A 16679-nucleotide genomic window follows, 5' to 3' on the forward strand; every position below is an offset into this window, starting at 1 on the left:
TGTGCGCAATTAGTACAGCTTGGGATAAACATTTACGGAACACAGCGCTGACGTATTTCCTCATCGGAGCGAGTCTGCTAACTATCAGGAAGAGATCGAATGAGAAACGGGTGACCGGCTATTCTATCCATCTCTCGGTATGTGTGTCCTCTCCCGTCTGCTGCTCAGCTGTCGCTCCAACGGAGAAATGCGACACCATAGTGTTCTGTAAACTTTTGTCCCAAGCTGTACATCAAGCGGAAGACCAACTGTCCAGCAGCGGGGCAGAATTCGTAGAAGGCAAGCACAACTCCCTTTGTTGGGTATACGGTCATCATAGTGCAGCGCACAGTTCCAGCAATTTTCGTTTGAACATCTCCGCACATAAAGGTGACATCGGGACGATTTAACAGCACCGTGCTGAATGCGATAACAAAGCTCCACGAGTGTATACAACGTGTTGTGATAGAACCGCGTCATCTTTACTTCACCAGTAAAATATCAATGAGAAAATTTACAACGCCCTCCTACAGTTATTGCTTATCGGTACTTCAGAGACACCTAATAGGGAAGCAACGCTGCCTCTGACGCCGCCAAATCGCACCATATCTTTTTTTATCTTCAGGTTGATCGAACCACATATCAGTGGACTGCATGACCTGAATCAAAGGGCTGTATTTATCTTATTTGTTCAAGATACCACAAACGCCAAGAGTGTATTGGGATAGTTAGTACATAAAATGCCCTCGATACAGAGAGCCTCGTCTTTCCCTTGAGGCGGCACTAGCCCGCCTCGACAATCGCCCTTTCTCCGTTGGGAAGGTTCTAGGCTGCTGGCCCGCCCAACACCACGTGCCGGCATTGCGCGCTCTTGTGGACTTTCTTACCGCTTCGGACTTGCTGGACACTCTGTGAAAACTTGGGTGACATTGTGTTCGCACTATATCTGACATTGTGCAGTGAGTGTTTCTCGGCGTCGAACGTCTCCCCCTTTCCTTTCCCCCGTCTTCCTTTATGCTTTATCCTGCTTGGTTGGTTGTTTGTTTGTCCTATTTTTCGTAGCTGACCTTTTTCTTTCTTTTTGTTTACCCACAAACGCGTTTTGGAGTAGCCAGTTCTGACTGGGCCGGAACTAACCTCTCCATATTTTTCTTTCTTTTCCAATCCAATCCAGTTAGTACATAAAACATAATACAATAACTGCTGCAAAGAACGGCGGCAAGGGTAAGAAGAGGAAGACACAAGCATCATCAGACTCCATGACACACGCTGAACTGCGTATGGAGCTCGAGGCAAACGTCATAGTGACACCTCGAAGGACATAAGAAAGCTCAAGCAAATGTTGCGACGTGCGTTGAGCAACAACCCTAAAGCTCCCGCTGCATTTCTTGTTTAAACTTTTTGTGCTTTTCTGTCTTAGTGACCTTGTATACTGAAATTCAAGTGTTTTTCCTACCAAACCAAACCAAAATACAGACTGAGGCGCCTCAATAGTGTGGTGCAGACTGATCCGGATCACTCGCACGTAAAAACGAAATAAAAGCGAAAAGTCATAATCGTACTCTACATCACGCTTCGGCAGGTAAATTGCTGTTGGTGTTATGCGGAAGACATGTAGCACTTCTTCAGCTGTTTGTAATCGAATCAGCCAAAAATTCCGGTGTAAAAAAACAGCACTGTATGCTCCTTTTCCTTTAGCTGCCTTTATATTTTTACTTTTTGCATCATTCATTCAATCGCCAATGTAAGGAGTACCTTATTTACCGGAGTATCGAACATCGAGTTTTAGTGCAAAGTACACTATCGCCTTTGCGTACATAAGTGATGGTGTGGTGGGTGGTTTCAGACCTCGTCACAAGCTGCGTGCATCGAAGCAAGATGACAGCAAGTTATTGTTATTATTTCTTTTTATTTTTATTTTTTGCATGGGCAACAAATTTTGCGAACTTATCTGTATTGTGGGCTGTTTGAGATGCCGTACAGAGCATTCAACTCACGCGTTTCTTGCAAAGTATATGGTGTATTTGCGTTAATTCACCAGGTTGAGGGCTTCGACCAACGCTTCAGTGCATCTCGTGAAGCCTCCTTCACAGGTCGGAAATTTGGAACCAAAATGGGACCTCGAAGACCCCAATATTCGTCAACGAAACTTCACCAAATGTTTCGTTATGACACAGGCAACGTCCCACTAGAGAACGAATGCAAAGCGGTAACAACGGAACGTGCTGCACGTGCTTTTCTGTTCCTAACACATGGCTTCTATGGGAGCAGTATAAGGCGAAGCCTGCTTTACGTTTTGAACCGAATTGCTGTGCATGGGAGACTCGGGTTGGAAAAGACGTCCGCATGAACCGGTCACTTTTGGAACAGGTTCGGGCACTTAAAGTATCACAGAAGGCATTTTTAACACCTTGTTTTCTTCCTGTAAAACTGTTAAGTAGACCAGTAAGATACACCATGCGAAATAATTCACACCACAGAGCCATAATTATCGTAGAAATTGAATTTAAAGTACGTCGCAAAAAGCGACTGTGCGCAACGGCGGTGAAGAGCAGTACCAGCCTGAGATCTGCCTGGAACCTCGCGCTGACGCTACAAGGAGAACGCTCGCTGATTGGTCTACAGAAATGTCTGCTACTCGGCTGTTCGGGGTTCTGTTCGGGGTTCTGAAAAAGCCTTTCTCCTGGCTCGTTAATGATTCGGCCGGTCCTTCTATCCCCAATTCACCGGGAGAACTGGCAAAACTGGTTTGCGGCGGCAAAGGGACAAGGCGCTGACCCCCACTGACCGGCGAACCAGAACGAGTTCTCCTTCCAGTGTTATCAGTGACGTGGCATCATACCTTCTCCTCCTCGTAATACCTCGAATGGCGAGTTAAGGGTGAAGGTACGGACCCATGTTTATGTGAGTTTTTTTCTGGGAAACAAATTGCACACATCAAAACATTTAGCGCCATTCGGTAAAATGACACACGCACTTTCATCAGATGTCTTAACCTGAAAATTGTTTGGACGTCTCTCGGTACTCCTTTAAGGTAGATAAAAAAACGGTCAGTCTCGAACTCTCGATGCTTTGAAACCGGCTTTGAAACGGTAACCGAAAGTTTCCAAATCCGTTCGGTTACGGTTCTGTTACGGCAAAAAAAAAATAACGATTCTTTACGGTTTTCGGTTCCGGTTCGGCTTGATGCTCTGGTTGCAGGTCGCAGGGTATGACACGGATATTGAAGAATTATAAAAATTATAGCAATAGCCGAAATATGTGTACAGTTTCATGTCTCCGTATGTTTGAGGAAGTATGATAGCGACAACTATATTTCTCTGTTCTCACCAATTAGAACACTAGGTGCTGGCCATTGGGCCACCGCCTAAATTACTTCAGATAGGTACTCTACGCCAAAGCTAAATACATATAACCTGTACAACAGTATGTGCGCTTTGTAGTGAATGGAGGTAGCGGAGAACCACTCCACACTTAGGTACTCCACGGATTCCTCGTTTGCCATGCGCTACCGCTCCTGTCCAGCCCGGATGTTCACCACAATAAAGGAAATGACGTTTTCCGCTTAATAATTATCTTGGATATCAAAATGTTCACTGCATCTTCAAACTATACTTACTGTAATCTTGCAACGGCGTATAACTATCAACTGGATCGCCACGGTACAATAGATGTGGTAAGTGTCCTTCTGACGATCGTTCCATTGTGGGCAGGGGTTTGATTCGCAGCTCCTCTCCGATGATTCCGTTCTTTTTGGCACGAATAAGTTACGTACGAATTAAAGTTTGATATATAACATGCGCACACATTAATGACATTGTTCTCACCACTTGAATCCCGCCGCCTTGTGTGAGAACAACAGACGCCATCTTTTTGTCGTCTTGGAAGAGCCTGTCGTTGTACCGGGCTGCAGATACCTGGAAATGGAGTTGCCAGTTTACATGCAGGTGGAGATACTTCTAGACTGTGTCACCAAGGGAGACTAGATTAAAGGTCCAACACGCATGATGAAACAACACCAAAGTGCGGCCTAAGTATGCTCGCTCGCTTCCTCTCTGATCTCAGCGTGGCGCCTTGATCCCGTCGCGCTGACCGTGCTCATAATCGAGTATCGGTTACACACCCCGCATCGTTTTTTGAGTATCGGTTGAACACACCCCGCACGATCAGGTGTTATCCGGCGGGGATGGCTACTTCGAAACCTTGGCCGATAACGAACCCTGCTCATGGCGGTGGCGGAAGACCTGAAAAGTGCCGAGCATTGGCGAATGGATGCCAATATGTAAATGCCTTGAGTGTTCCCGAAAATCGTGTTCTTCATATGTTCAGTGCGCATCGCCCGGTGGCTGTGGGATGAAATAAATATATTGTGCACATGGTGTTCGCTGTTTGATTCCTTACGAGTTGCCCGAATTGTTGAAACACTTGTGTACCCTGCTTCTAAGGGCATGGAGCACGCGATGTCCAGTGAATATGGGTCGAGCGTGTGAGACCAATGTCTAGCCACATCCTCCTCGAATTACGGTACGAAAGGATCAGAAACGACTTCGCATGCAATAACAATAGCAACGTCCGAAACCTGGGGCCGCCGTGCGTGATGTTATTGAAATGAAAACACCATCCACCTGGAGGCACATCTATTGCAGGAGGCCTAGATGTTTGAGCCTCTACAAGAGGCCACATGTGCTCAGCAGTTCCGTGCCGAAACAACGACTTACAACTCATTCCTACGGTCTATCGACCCATTGATGGAGTTCGTCATCACTTGCCACCGCAGCCGTAAAGAAGAATCCCTTCTCCACCGCCTACGTCTCAATGTTGCCCGTACACCCTCACTTCTCTTCAAGATGGGACGGCTAAATTCACCAAACTGTAATGTCTGTGGAGTGGAAGCGGACATCCCACACCAACTCCTGTATTGCCAGCAGCACCTTCAACATAGGGACACCCTCCGTTGCCGTCTGCTCCAGATTGGTTGTAACGACTTTTCGCTGGCCGCTCTTCTTGGCCCCGTCTTGCACCCCAACCAGTGGGCTGTCACTGCCGCTCTCCTCGGTTTTCTCCGAGTCTCAGGACTCGTGAACTGCCTGTAACGTTGTGCTAGTGTTTATTCTCTTCTTTCTTTTTGTTTCTCTTTTCTTTCTTTCTGTTTCTCTTTTCTTTCTTTGTGTTTCTCTTTTCTTTCTTTGTGTTTCTCTTTTCTTTCTTTGTGTTTCTCCTTTCTTTCCTTTCGTTTCTCTTTTCTTTTCCTTTCATTTCTTTTTGTTTCTTGTTTTCTTTCCCTTTCCTTTCTTTCTGTTGCTTTTTGTTTTCCTTTCTTTCCTCTGTTTCGATCCCCCTTTTTCCTTTTCCTTCCTTTTCTTTTTCGTTTGCCCCTTCCCCCCTTTTTTTTCGGAATAGCAAGCCGGCTCTTTGCCTGGCTAACCTTTCCTTTCTTTTTTTCTTAATAAACATATCCCCCCCCCCTCTACAAGACAAATCTATGTATTTCATACTACGCGTGTCTACGTCGCGACACTATATAAGGTGCACCCGCGCTTGAACCGTTCGTGCTGCAGCGCAAAAGTGTGACGTCATGTACGGAATCACCATATGTGAACCCCCGTAAAGAAGTTCGATCAATTAACTACACTCCTTCGTAATTGCTGCGGCGATTTATTTTCAAGTCTAAGCAGGTAGGATGTGATTATAAATGCTTATTACAATTGCAGACATTTTATAGCTGTTAGAATTTCTTTTGCAGCCGTAGACATCACAAAATGTGTCGGTGCCAATTTCTTTCCTGCGTCAGTTCTTGCCAACGGCAGCACTGCGTAAATTAAATATCGACATATGTCCTGCTTGTGCACGGCCAGAAGAAGATGACGACAAATATTGCAGGACTCGAACGTAGACGATCTTGAATAAGTTGATCCTTCCGTAGACTTAAAGGAGCATGGAGGTGACCCCCCAATGTCTTTTTTCTTTTTTTTTTCGTTTTCCAGTGGAGTGTTCTCCAACGAATGAAATGAGTTCCTGCGAAAGAACGATGTGCACAGGTGACCTGCAGAGCGAGTGCGAGGGTTCTGTCTCGCACACCGTTGAAATATACTTCTTCTCGTGCAAAGAGCGCGTCGCAGAACGAGAGGAAGTCGTGAAGTATGCTACACCCCTCACGTGACTCCACTCTAAATCCAGTAACTTTAGCCGTTACCAACTTGGTGGCAGGGTATAACTTGCTTAGTCACGCCGTCTTCCGCGAGGGACGTTAAATACGGGGTGCTGTGTGATGAGCTTTCATCGCACGTTAAAGAACCCTCAGGTGGGCAAAAGCAATCCACACACCAACCGCTGTGGCGTCGCTCATGATTTCAGTTGTCTCGCGACGTAAACCCCCAATTATTATTTAGACGTTACTTTTAAGCCGGCATAACTTCCAGAATAAGAGTTACTGTTGTTGACCGTAGAGGTTACGACAGATTTATATGTGGCTTCTGGTGTCTGAGCGGTTTTTAGACACCACGCGCGTTACTCGTAAAAGATTGGTTACGCAGAGCCTGAGTTACCCTTAAAAAAGAAAAAGACAGTTACGATATGTCGCCAAGATTTTGAATTCGGGACACGTGACATGCTGCGTGTGGTTGTCTAACAGGAAATACCAAAATGTCGACGGGACGCGCTTCCGAAAAGTTCAAACTAGTTATCTTCGGATTTGCAGTCGCCGCGAGTGGAGAAATAGCGAGCTACGCTTCCGCGAAAGAGGCGCAAAATAAAACATATTCAACATCTTTCTAAAAAAAAAAAAAAAAACACCATGGGCAGAAATTACTAAGTTACATTTTTGATTTGCAGGGGAGTTGTATGCCATCCTGTTATTTCTAAAGTCTATTTTGGATCACCACTCCCGCCTCTGGGTGGTTTGCACAGATTCGCGGGCAGCGCTGCAGTGCATAGACAACATGGGCATCCGTGGCTCCTTGGCTCCGGTGGTAGTGAACATCTTGACGACGCTCAAGGTTTTAGAAGAGAGGGGCCACCGGTTGACCCTCCAATGGGTCCCTAGCCACATTGGCATAAGAGGCAATGAAGTAGCGGATCGGTCAGCTGCTGCGGCTCACCATCGCCGCTCAGCAGTCCCCATCATACCGTGCTCACATTGGTGTGCTTGTCGCGCCGCGCTGCACGGGATGGGCTTCCTTGCGGCGCCCTCCTCCTTTCCGCTCTAAAGTCAGCGCAGAAACACTGGCCTTGACAAATTTGAAAGCGTTACTCAACTCTGATGCACGATTAAGCATTTATGACACTGACGGTGGTCCTGGCCAGGGAATAGCAATAAAGCAAGCAAGGTTCCCCCCAAATCCATTTGCGACCCTCATAAAAAGGGCTTTGACGGCTAACCGGTTCCAAAGCTGCGGAGTTAACCCTCTCATACGTAAATGATAGGTGCGTATGAACTTACCGCGGCACATGTGCTTTTGAGTATATGTTCACGAACATTTGAAATAACGTAGCGAACTATTTTCAACGCGGACAAGCCACTATGCGGTGCGGTACGGAAACGTGTTACAACGCGCCCGCTTCGGACTCTGCCTCTACGAGCGGTGTCATCGGCGAACGGCTTGCTTAGTTGATTTGTTCGGAATAAATTTTCATTTGCTTCATTAATTAATTTATACTATGTCTGATTGTCGTTCAATTTTCGCTTGCAATATATGTCGATACGGTGCGTATTCTGGAGTTTCATTTGTTTGAATCGGACGCGTTCCTCAAATTAGTTCATGTTCTACACGGACGTACGGCGTTCTTCCTAATTATATTATTACTTAATTTGAGAGTGATGATGTACTATTGGTCACCATTACGCTCGTTCCTTCAGCAACTGGCGTCTCACTTATTGTATTGGCGGCCATGCAACATGTTGGATCCCACTAAATCAATTGGAAAGCAGTTTCTCATTGGTACACATTAGCCCAATTCCTCATTCCTTCTATTGGTGCAGACTGTAATGCACAACATGTTGGATCTCATTGAATCAATTGGAAGTCAGAGTTTCTCACTGACGACCTTTACGCGACAAACGACAACTGTCCTGCATAGGCTACGGCTCAATGTACCGTACAGCGCACGTCTCCTCTTCAAAATCGGAAAGCGAGACTCTTCGAACTGTAGTGAGTGTGACGTTGTAGAGGATGTGGAACACATCCTTCTCAGGTGTCAGAAATACGTCGATGCCCGAAGGACATTAGAGACAAGCCTCTCTCGTGTGGACTCCCGAGCCTTCGACATCGCGAAACTGTTAGGTCCTCCTTCGTCCGAGAAGGCGCTAAGGGCACTTGACTTTTTGCATGCAACCGGGCTTATGGATATCCTATGACACGGTGAATGTGTGATGTGTCCTGTGTACCCCCGGCGATTCCGCCACTTTACTCTTACTTGGGCGCAGCTCTTGAACTTTTGACCTACATTATCATCTCTGTTCGTCTCTGGACATCATCCCTTTCTGCTTTCATCATCTCATCATCGGTTTGAACTTTCTGTATTAAGTGTACTGGGGTAGCCAGTTTGACCTCGTCGAAACTAACATCCCCATTTTTTTTTATTCACATCACATCACATCACATCACATCACAGACGACCATTAAACCATTTCGTTCAATTGGTTCCTTGCTTCGTGACGTGGACTTCGCCACACAACACGGCAGAGTCCGGTTTCGCGAAGGCAGCTTCCCAGCTTAACTTCGACTTCAGTCAATGAGAAATAGTCGGCTTTCACACGTTGAACGAATTCGCAGTCTGATTTCTCATTGAATCTCATTAAAATTGCGGGGAGAAGTCAATGACATCATGCCGAGTATTTCCAGCAGGGTACAATATATCACACAGAGTCACATGCACGAAACGAAAACACAGAACATACCTATATCGCTTAAGGCAGCGTGATTCGACGGGGAATAATCACAGTAGCAGCACTGCACCCTTGTTCCACAACCTCATCGTCGTGGTCAGTAAGGAATTCATCATAGTCGCAGCCCTCGTCACAGCAGCGTCCTCTTGGGATGTCGACGTTTGTCAAAGGGTCATTCCAGCTCAAACATCCCAATGGCGTGGCTCAACCATCGCAATTTTCGTGAAAACAATATATGTCCTTCTCACTGAAGTACATACGTTCAGTGTGAAATATTTCTTTCGGGATCCGCGCGGAATCGCCGCTAGGGGACTTCGAACTTCCGCTCCGAACCCAAACCGTAATGCGTTTGAGCAGGCGCAGATGGTGAACGGCTTTACATATCTGAAAAATTCAAACCGGACGCGCTTCCGAAAAGTTCAAACTACTTATCATCGGATTTGCAGTCGCCGCGAGTGGAGAAATAGCGAGCTACGCTTCCGCCAAACAGACGCAAATTCGAACGAATTCAACATTTTTCTAAAAAAAAACCATGAGCAGAAATTGCTAAGTTACATTTTTTTATTTGTAGGGGCCTACCAATACATTCCACCAAAAAAGTTCGACGCCAGAAAATTAAACTGTTAGACTGTTAAAAAATGCGAAAGTCGGTAGTTTTAGGAAAAAATTGAAAACTTCACCGAAGAAAAAGTGGCATTGGCGGACGAACGAACGAAAACGAAATTTCCGCACAAATGTAGCGTAGTTTCCCTGTTATAAGTGCACAAAATTTCTCCAGGGTGTTTTTTGTTATACGATCGCGACGAATATTGAGGTTCACCCTGGTGCGCCTCTCGCGACGCGCTGCACGGGATGGGCTTCCTTGCGCCATCCTCCACCTTTCCGCTCAAAAGTCAGCGCAGAAACACTGGCCTTGACAAATTTCGAACCGTTACTCAACTCTGATGCACGATTAAGCATTTGTGACACTGACGGCTGGTCCTGGCCAGGGAATAGTAATAAAGCAAGCAAGGTTTTCCCCAGCACCCATTTGCGGCCCTCATAAAACAGGCTTTTGCGGCTAACCCGTTCCAAAGCTGCGGAGTTAACCCTCTCATACGAAAATGAGCATGTTGCCGATTTCCGTTTCTTTTTATGTATCTATTTTCTTAGCCCCAAGTCAGATACATACATTCCTGTACATACGGGGGCGGTTCCATAAGTTTCCGGCCCGACCAACTTTTAATAGTCACAGAGACGAAACAAGTGTGTCACTTTTCGACATAGTCACCCTTAACTTCGATGCACTTTTGGCATCTTTCAACCAGCATTCTTATACCCTTGAAAAAATAGTCCAAAGTTTTGTCTGCAAAATGCTGGAAAACTGCCTCTTGCACCCCACTATCGTTTTGAAATATCCGTCCTCTGAGATCCCTCTTCAAGTTTGAGAACAGGAAGTAGTCACTCGGTGTTAAGTCTGGACTGTACACTCTAAGAAAAAAAGGAGTACTTTTACTCCTTTTGGGGACTAAATGCATTGCCACAAAAAATAGTCCCTTTCGGGAGTAAATGCATGGGAGTAAATGAATGTCACGGAGTGGAGACTGCATTTCACGCGCTGTTGTAAGAGTCCCAGGTACATAATTCGTGTGCATGCATGAAAATACTTCGAAGCAAACCGTCAGGCGTGATATATCGAGTGATATAAAATCTTGCGCCATACATAGGGCACAATTCGCGAAGAAAGATGCGCCAACTGTTTCTTACTCAGTGTGGCTGGAAAATTGCTAAGTTGGCTGAGTTACATACAGCCTTGTGCCATCAAATTGACAAAGGGCACATATTTACGTAGACTGTTGCATTCAGGAGACCATTCGCGATTTTCACCGACAATTTCCAGTCCTGGGGAGTAAATATCGGGTTAGGGGACTAAAATGGGGAGTAATTGCAGTCTAGAGGAGTAGAAGCTGCAATTACTCCCCGTTTTACTCCTTTTTTTTTTCTTAGAGTGTAGGGTGGGTGGTGGATTTCTTCGAGGCCGCACTCCTTCAGTGCAGCATTGGCAACAGAAGCCGTGTGGACAGGGGCATTGTCCTGAAGCAACCGGACACTTCGACTCATCCTGCCGCGCCTCTTTTCCTTGATGGCGTCTCGCAGTCGGTGCAGGAGCGAAGCATAATAAGTCGCATTCACTGTGGTGTTCCTCTCTTTGAAGTCGATGAGGAGGATCCCGTGAGAATCCCAAAATATTGTTGTCATGATCTTCTTTGTGGATTGTGTGACCTTGGCATTTCTTGGGGGTGCTTCTCCTTCCTTCGCCATTCCATCGACTCCTTTTTCGAAAGGGGATCATAGTAGAGCACCATAGTCTCATCCCCTGTGACAATTGACTTCAATATTTCTTCTTCGTTCTCTTGACAGAGCTCCAAAAACTCCTTGGCACAGACGACGCGCTGTTGCTTTTCAACTGACGGGAGAAGTCGTGGCACCCATCTCGCACTGACCTTTTTCATGTGAAGGCCCTCGCCGATTATGCGAAAAACGGTTGTTTTGGAAAGCCCCAGCCTTTCTGAGATTTCCTTCACCTTCAGACGCCTGTCGCTCAGCACTTCCTCCTCGACAAGAGACAAATTTTCTTGTGTCACCGCTTCCACTGGACGACCATCGCGTGGATCATCTTCAATGGACTCTCGCCCCAGTCGAAACTGCTTAGCCCAGTCTTTTACCGTTGTGTACGACGGAGAGGCTTCCCTGTACACGATGTCCAGTCGCGCTTTAATTTCCTTAGGCGAAAGTCCCTTTTTTGCCAAGAATTTTATCACAGCGCAGTACTCGATTTTTTTCATTTTAACTGAAGAGTGCACCCTGGCTGTTTGAAATGCCGCTCTCCAACCGACAAAAGCATGGAGAGGGTTAAGGGTGGTGCTCCGGCCCTCCAACAGATGTCGCCATGCGTCCTTAATCGCATTTTCAAATTCGCGCGCTTTTTCTACCTCGGGCCGGAAACTTATGGAACCACCCTCGTACGTGCAGGAATGCCGTACGTCACATTCCTCAAGCTAGGAACATTTTTTTGATGTTTCTGCCATAGGTACACGATGCTCAGGCGACAAGCGAATTTCCGGAGACACCTCTCATAGAACTGTGGGACCCTTGTACGGTTCTGGCGTGAATGATCGATGTCCACCTGAAGCAGAATCATGCTGAGATGTGAATTATGTATTCTTTTCCCTTTCTTTTTTCTAATCCGCTGTTATCTGACTTGGGGCTAAGAAAATAGATACATAAAAATAAACGGAAATCGGCAACATGCTCATTTACGTATGAGAGGGTTAACTCCGCAGCTTTGGAACGGGTTAGCCGCCAAAGCCTGTTTTATGAGGGCCGCAAATGGGTGTTGGGGAAAACCTTGCTTGCTTTATTACTACTCCCTGGCCAGGACCAGCCGTCAGTGTCACAAATGCTTAATCGTGCATCAGAGTTGAGTAACGGTTCGAAATTTGTCAAGGCCAGTGTTTCTGCGCTGACTTTTGAGCGGAAAGGTGGAGGATGGCGCAAGGAAGCCCATCCCGTGCAGCGCGTCGCGAGAGGCGCACCAGGGTGAACCTCAATATTCGTCGCGATCGTATAACAAAAAACACCCTGGAGAAATTTTGTGCACTTATAACAGGGAAACTACGCTACATTTGTGCGGAAATTTCGTTTTCGTTCGTTCGTCCGGCAATGCCACTTTTTCTTCGGTGAAGTTTTCAATTTTTTCCTAAAACTACCGACTTTCGCATTTTTTAACAGTCTAACAGTTTAATTTTCTGGCGTCGAACTTTTTTGGTGGAATCTATTGGTAGGCCCCTACAAATAAAAAAATGTAACTTAGCAATTTCTGCTCATGGTGTTTTTTTAGAAAAATGTTGAATTCGTTCGAATTTGCGTCTGTTTGGCGGAAGCGTAGCTCGCTATTTCTCCACTCGCGGCGACTGCAAATCCGATGATAAGTAGTTTGAACTGTTCGGAAGCGCGTCCGGTTTGAATTTTTCAGATATGTAAAGCCGTTCACCATCTGCGCCTGCTCAAACGCATTACGGTTTGGGTTCGGAGCGGAAGTTCGAAGTCCCCTAGCGGCGATTCCGCGCGGATCCCGAAAGAAATATTTCACACTGAACGTATGTACTTCAGTGAGAAGGACATATATTGTTTTCACGAAAATTGCGATGGTTGAGCCACGCCATTGGGATGTTTGAGCTGGAATGACCCTTTGACAAACGTCGACATCCCAAGAGGACGCTGCTGTGACGAGGACTGCGACTATGATGAATTCCTTACTGACCACGACGATGAGGTTGTGGAACAAGGGCGCAGTGCTGCTACTGTGATCATTCCCCGTCGAAGCACGCTGCCTTAAGAGCTACAGGTACTATGTTCAGTGTTTTCGTTTCGTGCATGTGACACTGTGTGATATATTGTACCGCGGAAGCGCATGATGATGACAACGTTCTTCATTGTACCTCGTTTGAATAACACTGGTTCCTTCGTAACGCAAAATACGTTCCAAATATCGTTTTTGTTGGTGTGAAATATTGCTGCCTTTCCGTTGCTCGCGTTCGTGTCGTCACGCACGGTTCACAGAAAAAGTTATTTTTTGCCGAACCGAACCGTAAACATTTTTTGTCTCGCCTTGAACGAACCGGCACTGAACCGAAAAAAATATGATGCGGTAACTGGTTCGCCAGACGGAGAAAAACGCCTGTACCTTCGGATTCAACTGCTGTGCACCATCTATCTGCATCGCACGGAATGTTGCCGTATTCATAGAGCGGACAAATTGATAAACCAGGAATGGTGAGTCCATGCACTTCCTACAACCTTACCTTCAAAAGGTTCACGGCATCCCTGTACATTTTTGTGATTCGAGGTGTAAGAAAGAAAAATGATGTGCTACACGACAGCTACACTTTGCATTGTTGCCTCGGCTGCTTCCTCCATTCAGCCTTGCAACGTGAAGGCGACGTAAATTTTGATAGTTCACAGTGATATCCACAAGCAACGCAAACCTCTAGCGACCACGGCAGAGACGTTCGACCAAAGCATGAAAGAAGGGAACACAGGCGCGGCCTCTCACCCTCTTTTCAACGGGGAGCAGGGTGGCGGCCTCCGCATGGCCTCATGGGATACTCCTATCTACCACGTCACCGCTTTTTTCCAGGGATTTCCCTACACCCCCTGCATTCTATACATACACCCCCCTGCAGCGAGGGGTATACACCCTCCCTGCATTTTTGCAACACCCTCCCTGAAATTTCTCAGGTGACCCCACCAAGACGTTCTGGTAGTGAGTCCAGCGCAGTGGATTACATCCTCTATACTGTCAAACTTGGGTTGTAGGACCACAGTCATGCGGATGATCGTACCATGCGTTTATCCAAAATCATTTGAAAGTGACTGTTCAATGCATATATTGCGCGCATATACGAGCAACAACAACAACAACAAATAAATCATGACTATGGCCTCGGGTGATTCACCGCTTGAGAGCAGTACACTACCCCATTACACGAGAAAAATGAGATGTGAAGTATGAAAATGAAGTTATGTGTAAGTACAACTCTTGAACTCCCCTCCTCTGGTTGCGCAACGCTACGTCACACAAAAGGAAGAAAGAAACACATGAAAGAAGAGCGAGTGGTCCTTGAGATGCAGGGGAGGACCCTACAGCGTCTGGAGCAAGTCGGTAGCCAAGAGGAACTCCAAGAACATCAGAAGACCTCGACGGTGTTGGACATGGCTCTGACATGGGCCAAGAATTGCAGCCAGGTTGAACGTCTGTCGGCTAGCACCACTCAGCTGAAGACAGAGTTGCCGCCTCTCCGTTTCGTAGAGCTTACATTCTATTAGGACGTGCTCAATGTTCGCTACGACGCCACATTTGGAGCATAGGCTGCTGTCACAGTATTCGATTCGGCACTTGAATTGGGGAATGAAGGCTACGTTGAGACGAAGCCTGTGCAGGAGGAACGTAAAATAGCGTGGTAAACGGTCAGGAACTGAGAAGGACATAGTTGGGTCCACCGAATACATGAGAGACCTGTCAGTGATGTCCCGACTCCACTGCTGGCGAGCTAGTGGCTGAATGAGCTCATTCAGAAGTGATCTCCTGTCTCCTCTTGATAACACCGTTGGTACAACAGTTCGAGACTGTTGGGCAGCCGTTGCCGCTCTGTCGACTTCTTCGTTTCCGCTCAAACCACAGTGACCCGGGACCCACTGCAGGGATATATGATGACCGTGATCGCTTAGACGCTGAACCTGATGGAGTATATCAGTGACAACTGGAGCGAGCGATCCACGTATTCCCATGTTGGCTATAGATTGAAGAGCAGCCTTTGAATCTGAGGAGATGACCCAGGCCCGCGGATAGTCACAGGACGTCTTACGTAGAAACAATAGCATATAGCTCAGCCGACGTTGATGGTGTGCGGTGTGAGAGATGGTATCCATGTGACACACCGTCAGTTGGTATAACAAATGCAGACGATGAACATTCATCACTGCAGGATCCGTCAGTGAAAACTGCAGTGTGGTCAGAATATCGAACTGTGCATCATATGCGCTGCAAGCTGTTTCGGAACTGATGTAGGCACTTGGTTTCGTTTGACATAAAGACCAGGAATTGACTATGCGATCGATGGTACTGGAAGCGACCACGGAGGCGTCGTAGACACCACTGATGTTGCAGAAAACGGGGGAACCTTAGGTTTCACTTCCATGAAACAGTTGTATGCGTTACATTGCTTCCGGCGACAAGCTTTTGCTATTAGTGGATGGCGGCGGTGGTGTGCTCTGAGACGCAAGCAATGGCGAATGGTCTCCCTCTGCCGTAAGACTTCAATGGGTATTTCGCGGGTTTCTGCTATCACCATCCGCGTTTCCGCAGCTCTCGGGACGCCAAGACATACCCTTAAGCTCTGTGCTAGAATACACCGCAGTCGTTGTTCTTGCGTCTGTGAAATTCCGTGCAAGACTGGTAGGCTATATAGCAGAGTCCCTCGGGCTAGGGCTTTGTGGATGGCCAGAAGAGACTTCTCATTCATTCCCCACTTCGGCCCAGCAAAGTGCCGAATGACAGAAATCCACCGGTGTGCTTCGGAGTAAAAGCCATGACTGCTGTTTTCTCAGTTGATATATTCATGCCTGCCTCTGTTAAGTACCGCAAGATGTTATCCAGGGAATGCTGAAGACGGCGTAGGATTGCAGGCCTCGATTTCCCAACAGTCCAAATGCAGACGTCATCAGCATAGATAGATATATTGATTTTAGGGGCGATACAGGACTTTAGGCCTGCCATTACAAGGTTCAAAAGGATAGGACTTAAAACGCTGCCCTGTGGTTGGCCCTGAGTCAAGACAACTTTCGACTTGACTCCTTCTTGCGTGCGAACAGAGAGTGTTCTCTGGCGCAAAAAATCAGCCAGCCACAAGAACATTCTGTCGGGAACGCCTGCTTGCAACAATCGATGCAGAACGTTGGCATGACTGACGGTGTCGTAGGCTCTCTTGACGTCCAGGAATACTGCCATGACTATTTTCTTCTGGCTCCTCGCTTGCTCGACGGTGGTGACGAGATCGAGAACAGAGTCTATGGAGCTACGATTCCGACGGAAACCTGCCATCTCTCCGGGGAAGGTACGATGACCCTCAAGCCACCACTCCAGTCTATGCAAGGCGATTCGCTCCAAGACTTTACCAAGACAACTCGTCAGGCTAACTGAACGAAAGGATGACAGTTCAGATGGATGCTTTCCAGGCTTTAACAACTTGACTACTACGGCATATTTCCAACACTG

General features: G+C 46.9%; 1 protein-coding gene across 4 annotated transcripts in view; it reads right to left on the minus strand.

The window, feature by feature from the left end:
• The window catches only part of LOC135374244 (venom metalloproteinase antarease TserMP_A-like), a 155959-nt gene that overhangs the window by 96105 nt on the left and 43175 nt on the right, over positions 1 to 16679 (minus strand). For all 4 annotated transcript variants that reach the window (XM_064607245.1, XM_064607244.1, XM_064607243.1 and 1 more), the window contains exons 3-4: positions 3807 to 3896; positions 3599 to 3728 (exon numbers count right to left, since the gene is read on the minus strand). In XM_064607245.1, coding sequence (XP_064463315.1) covers positions 3599 to 3728; positions 3807 to 3896 — 220 coding nt within the window. The remainder of the gene's footprint in view (positions 1 to 3598; positions 3729 to 3806; positions 3897 to 16679) is intronic.

This window comes from Ornithodoros turicata, unplaced genomic scaffold (assembly GCF_037126465.1).
Source record: "Ornithodoros turicata isolate Travis unplaced genomic scaffold, ASM3712646v1 Chromosome49, whole genome shotgun sequence".
Classification (NCBI taxonomy): Eukaryota; Metazoa; Arthropoda; class Arachnida; order Ixodida; family Argasidae; genus Ornithodoros; species Ornithodoros turicata.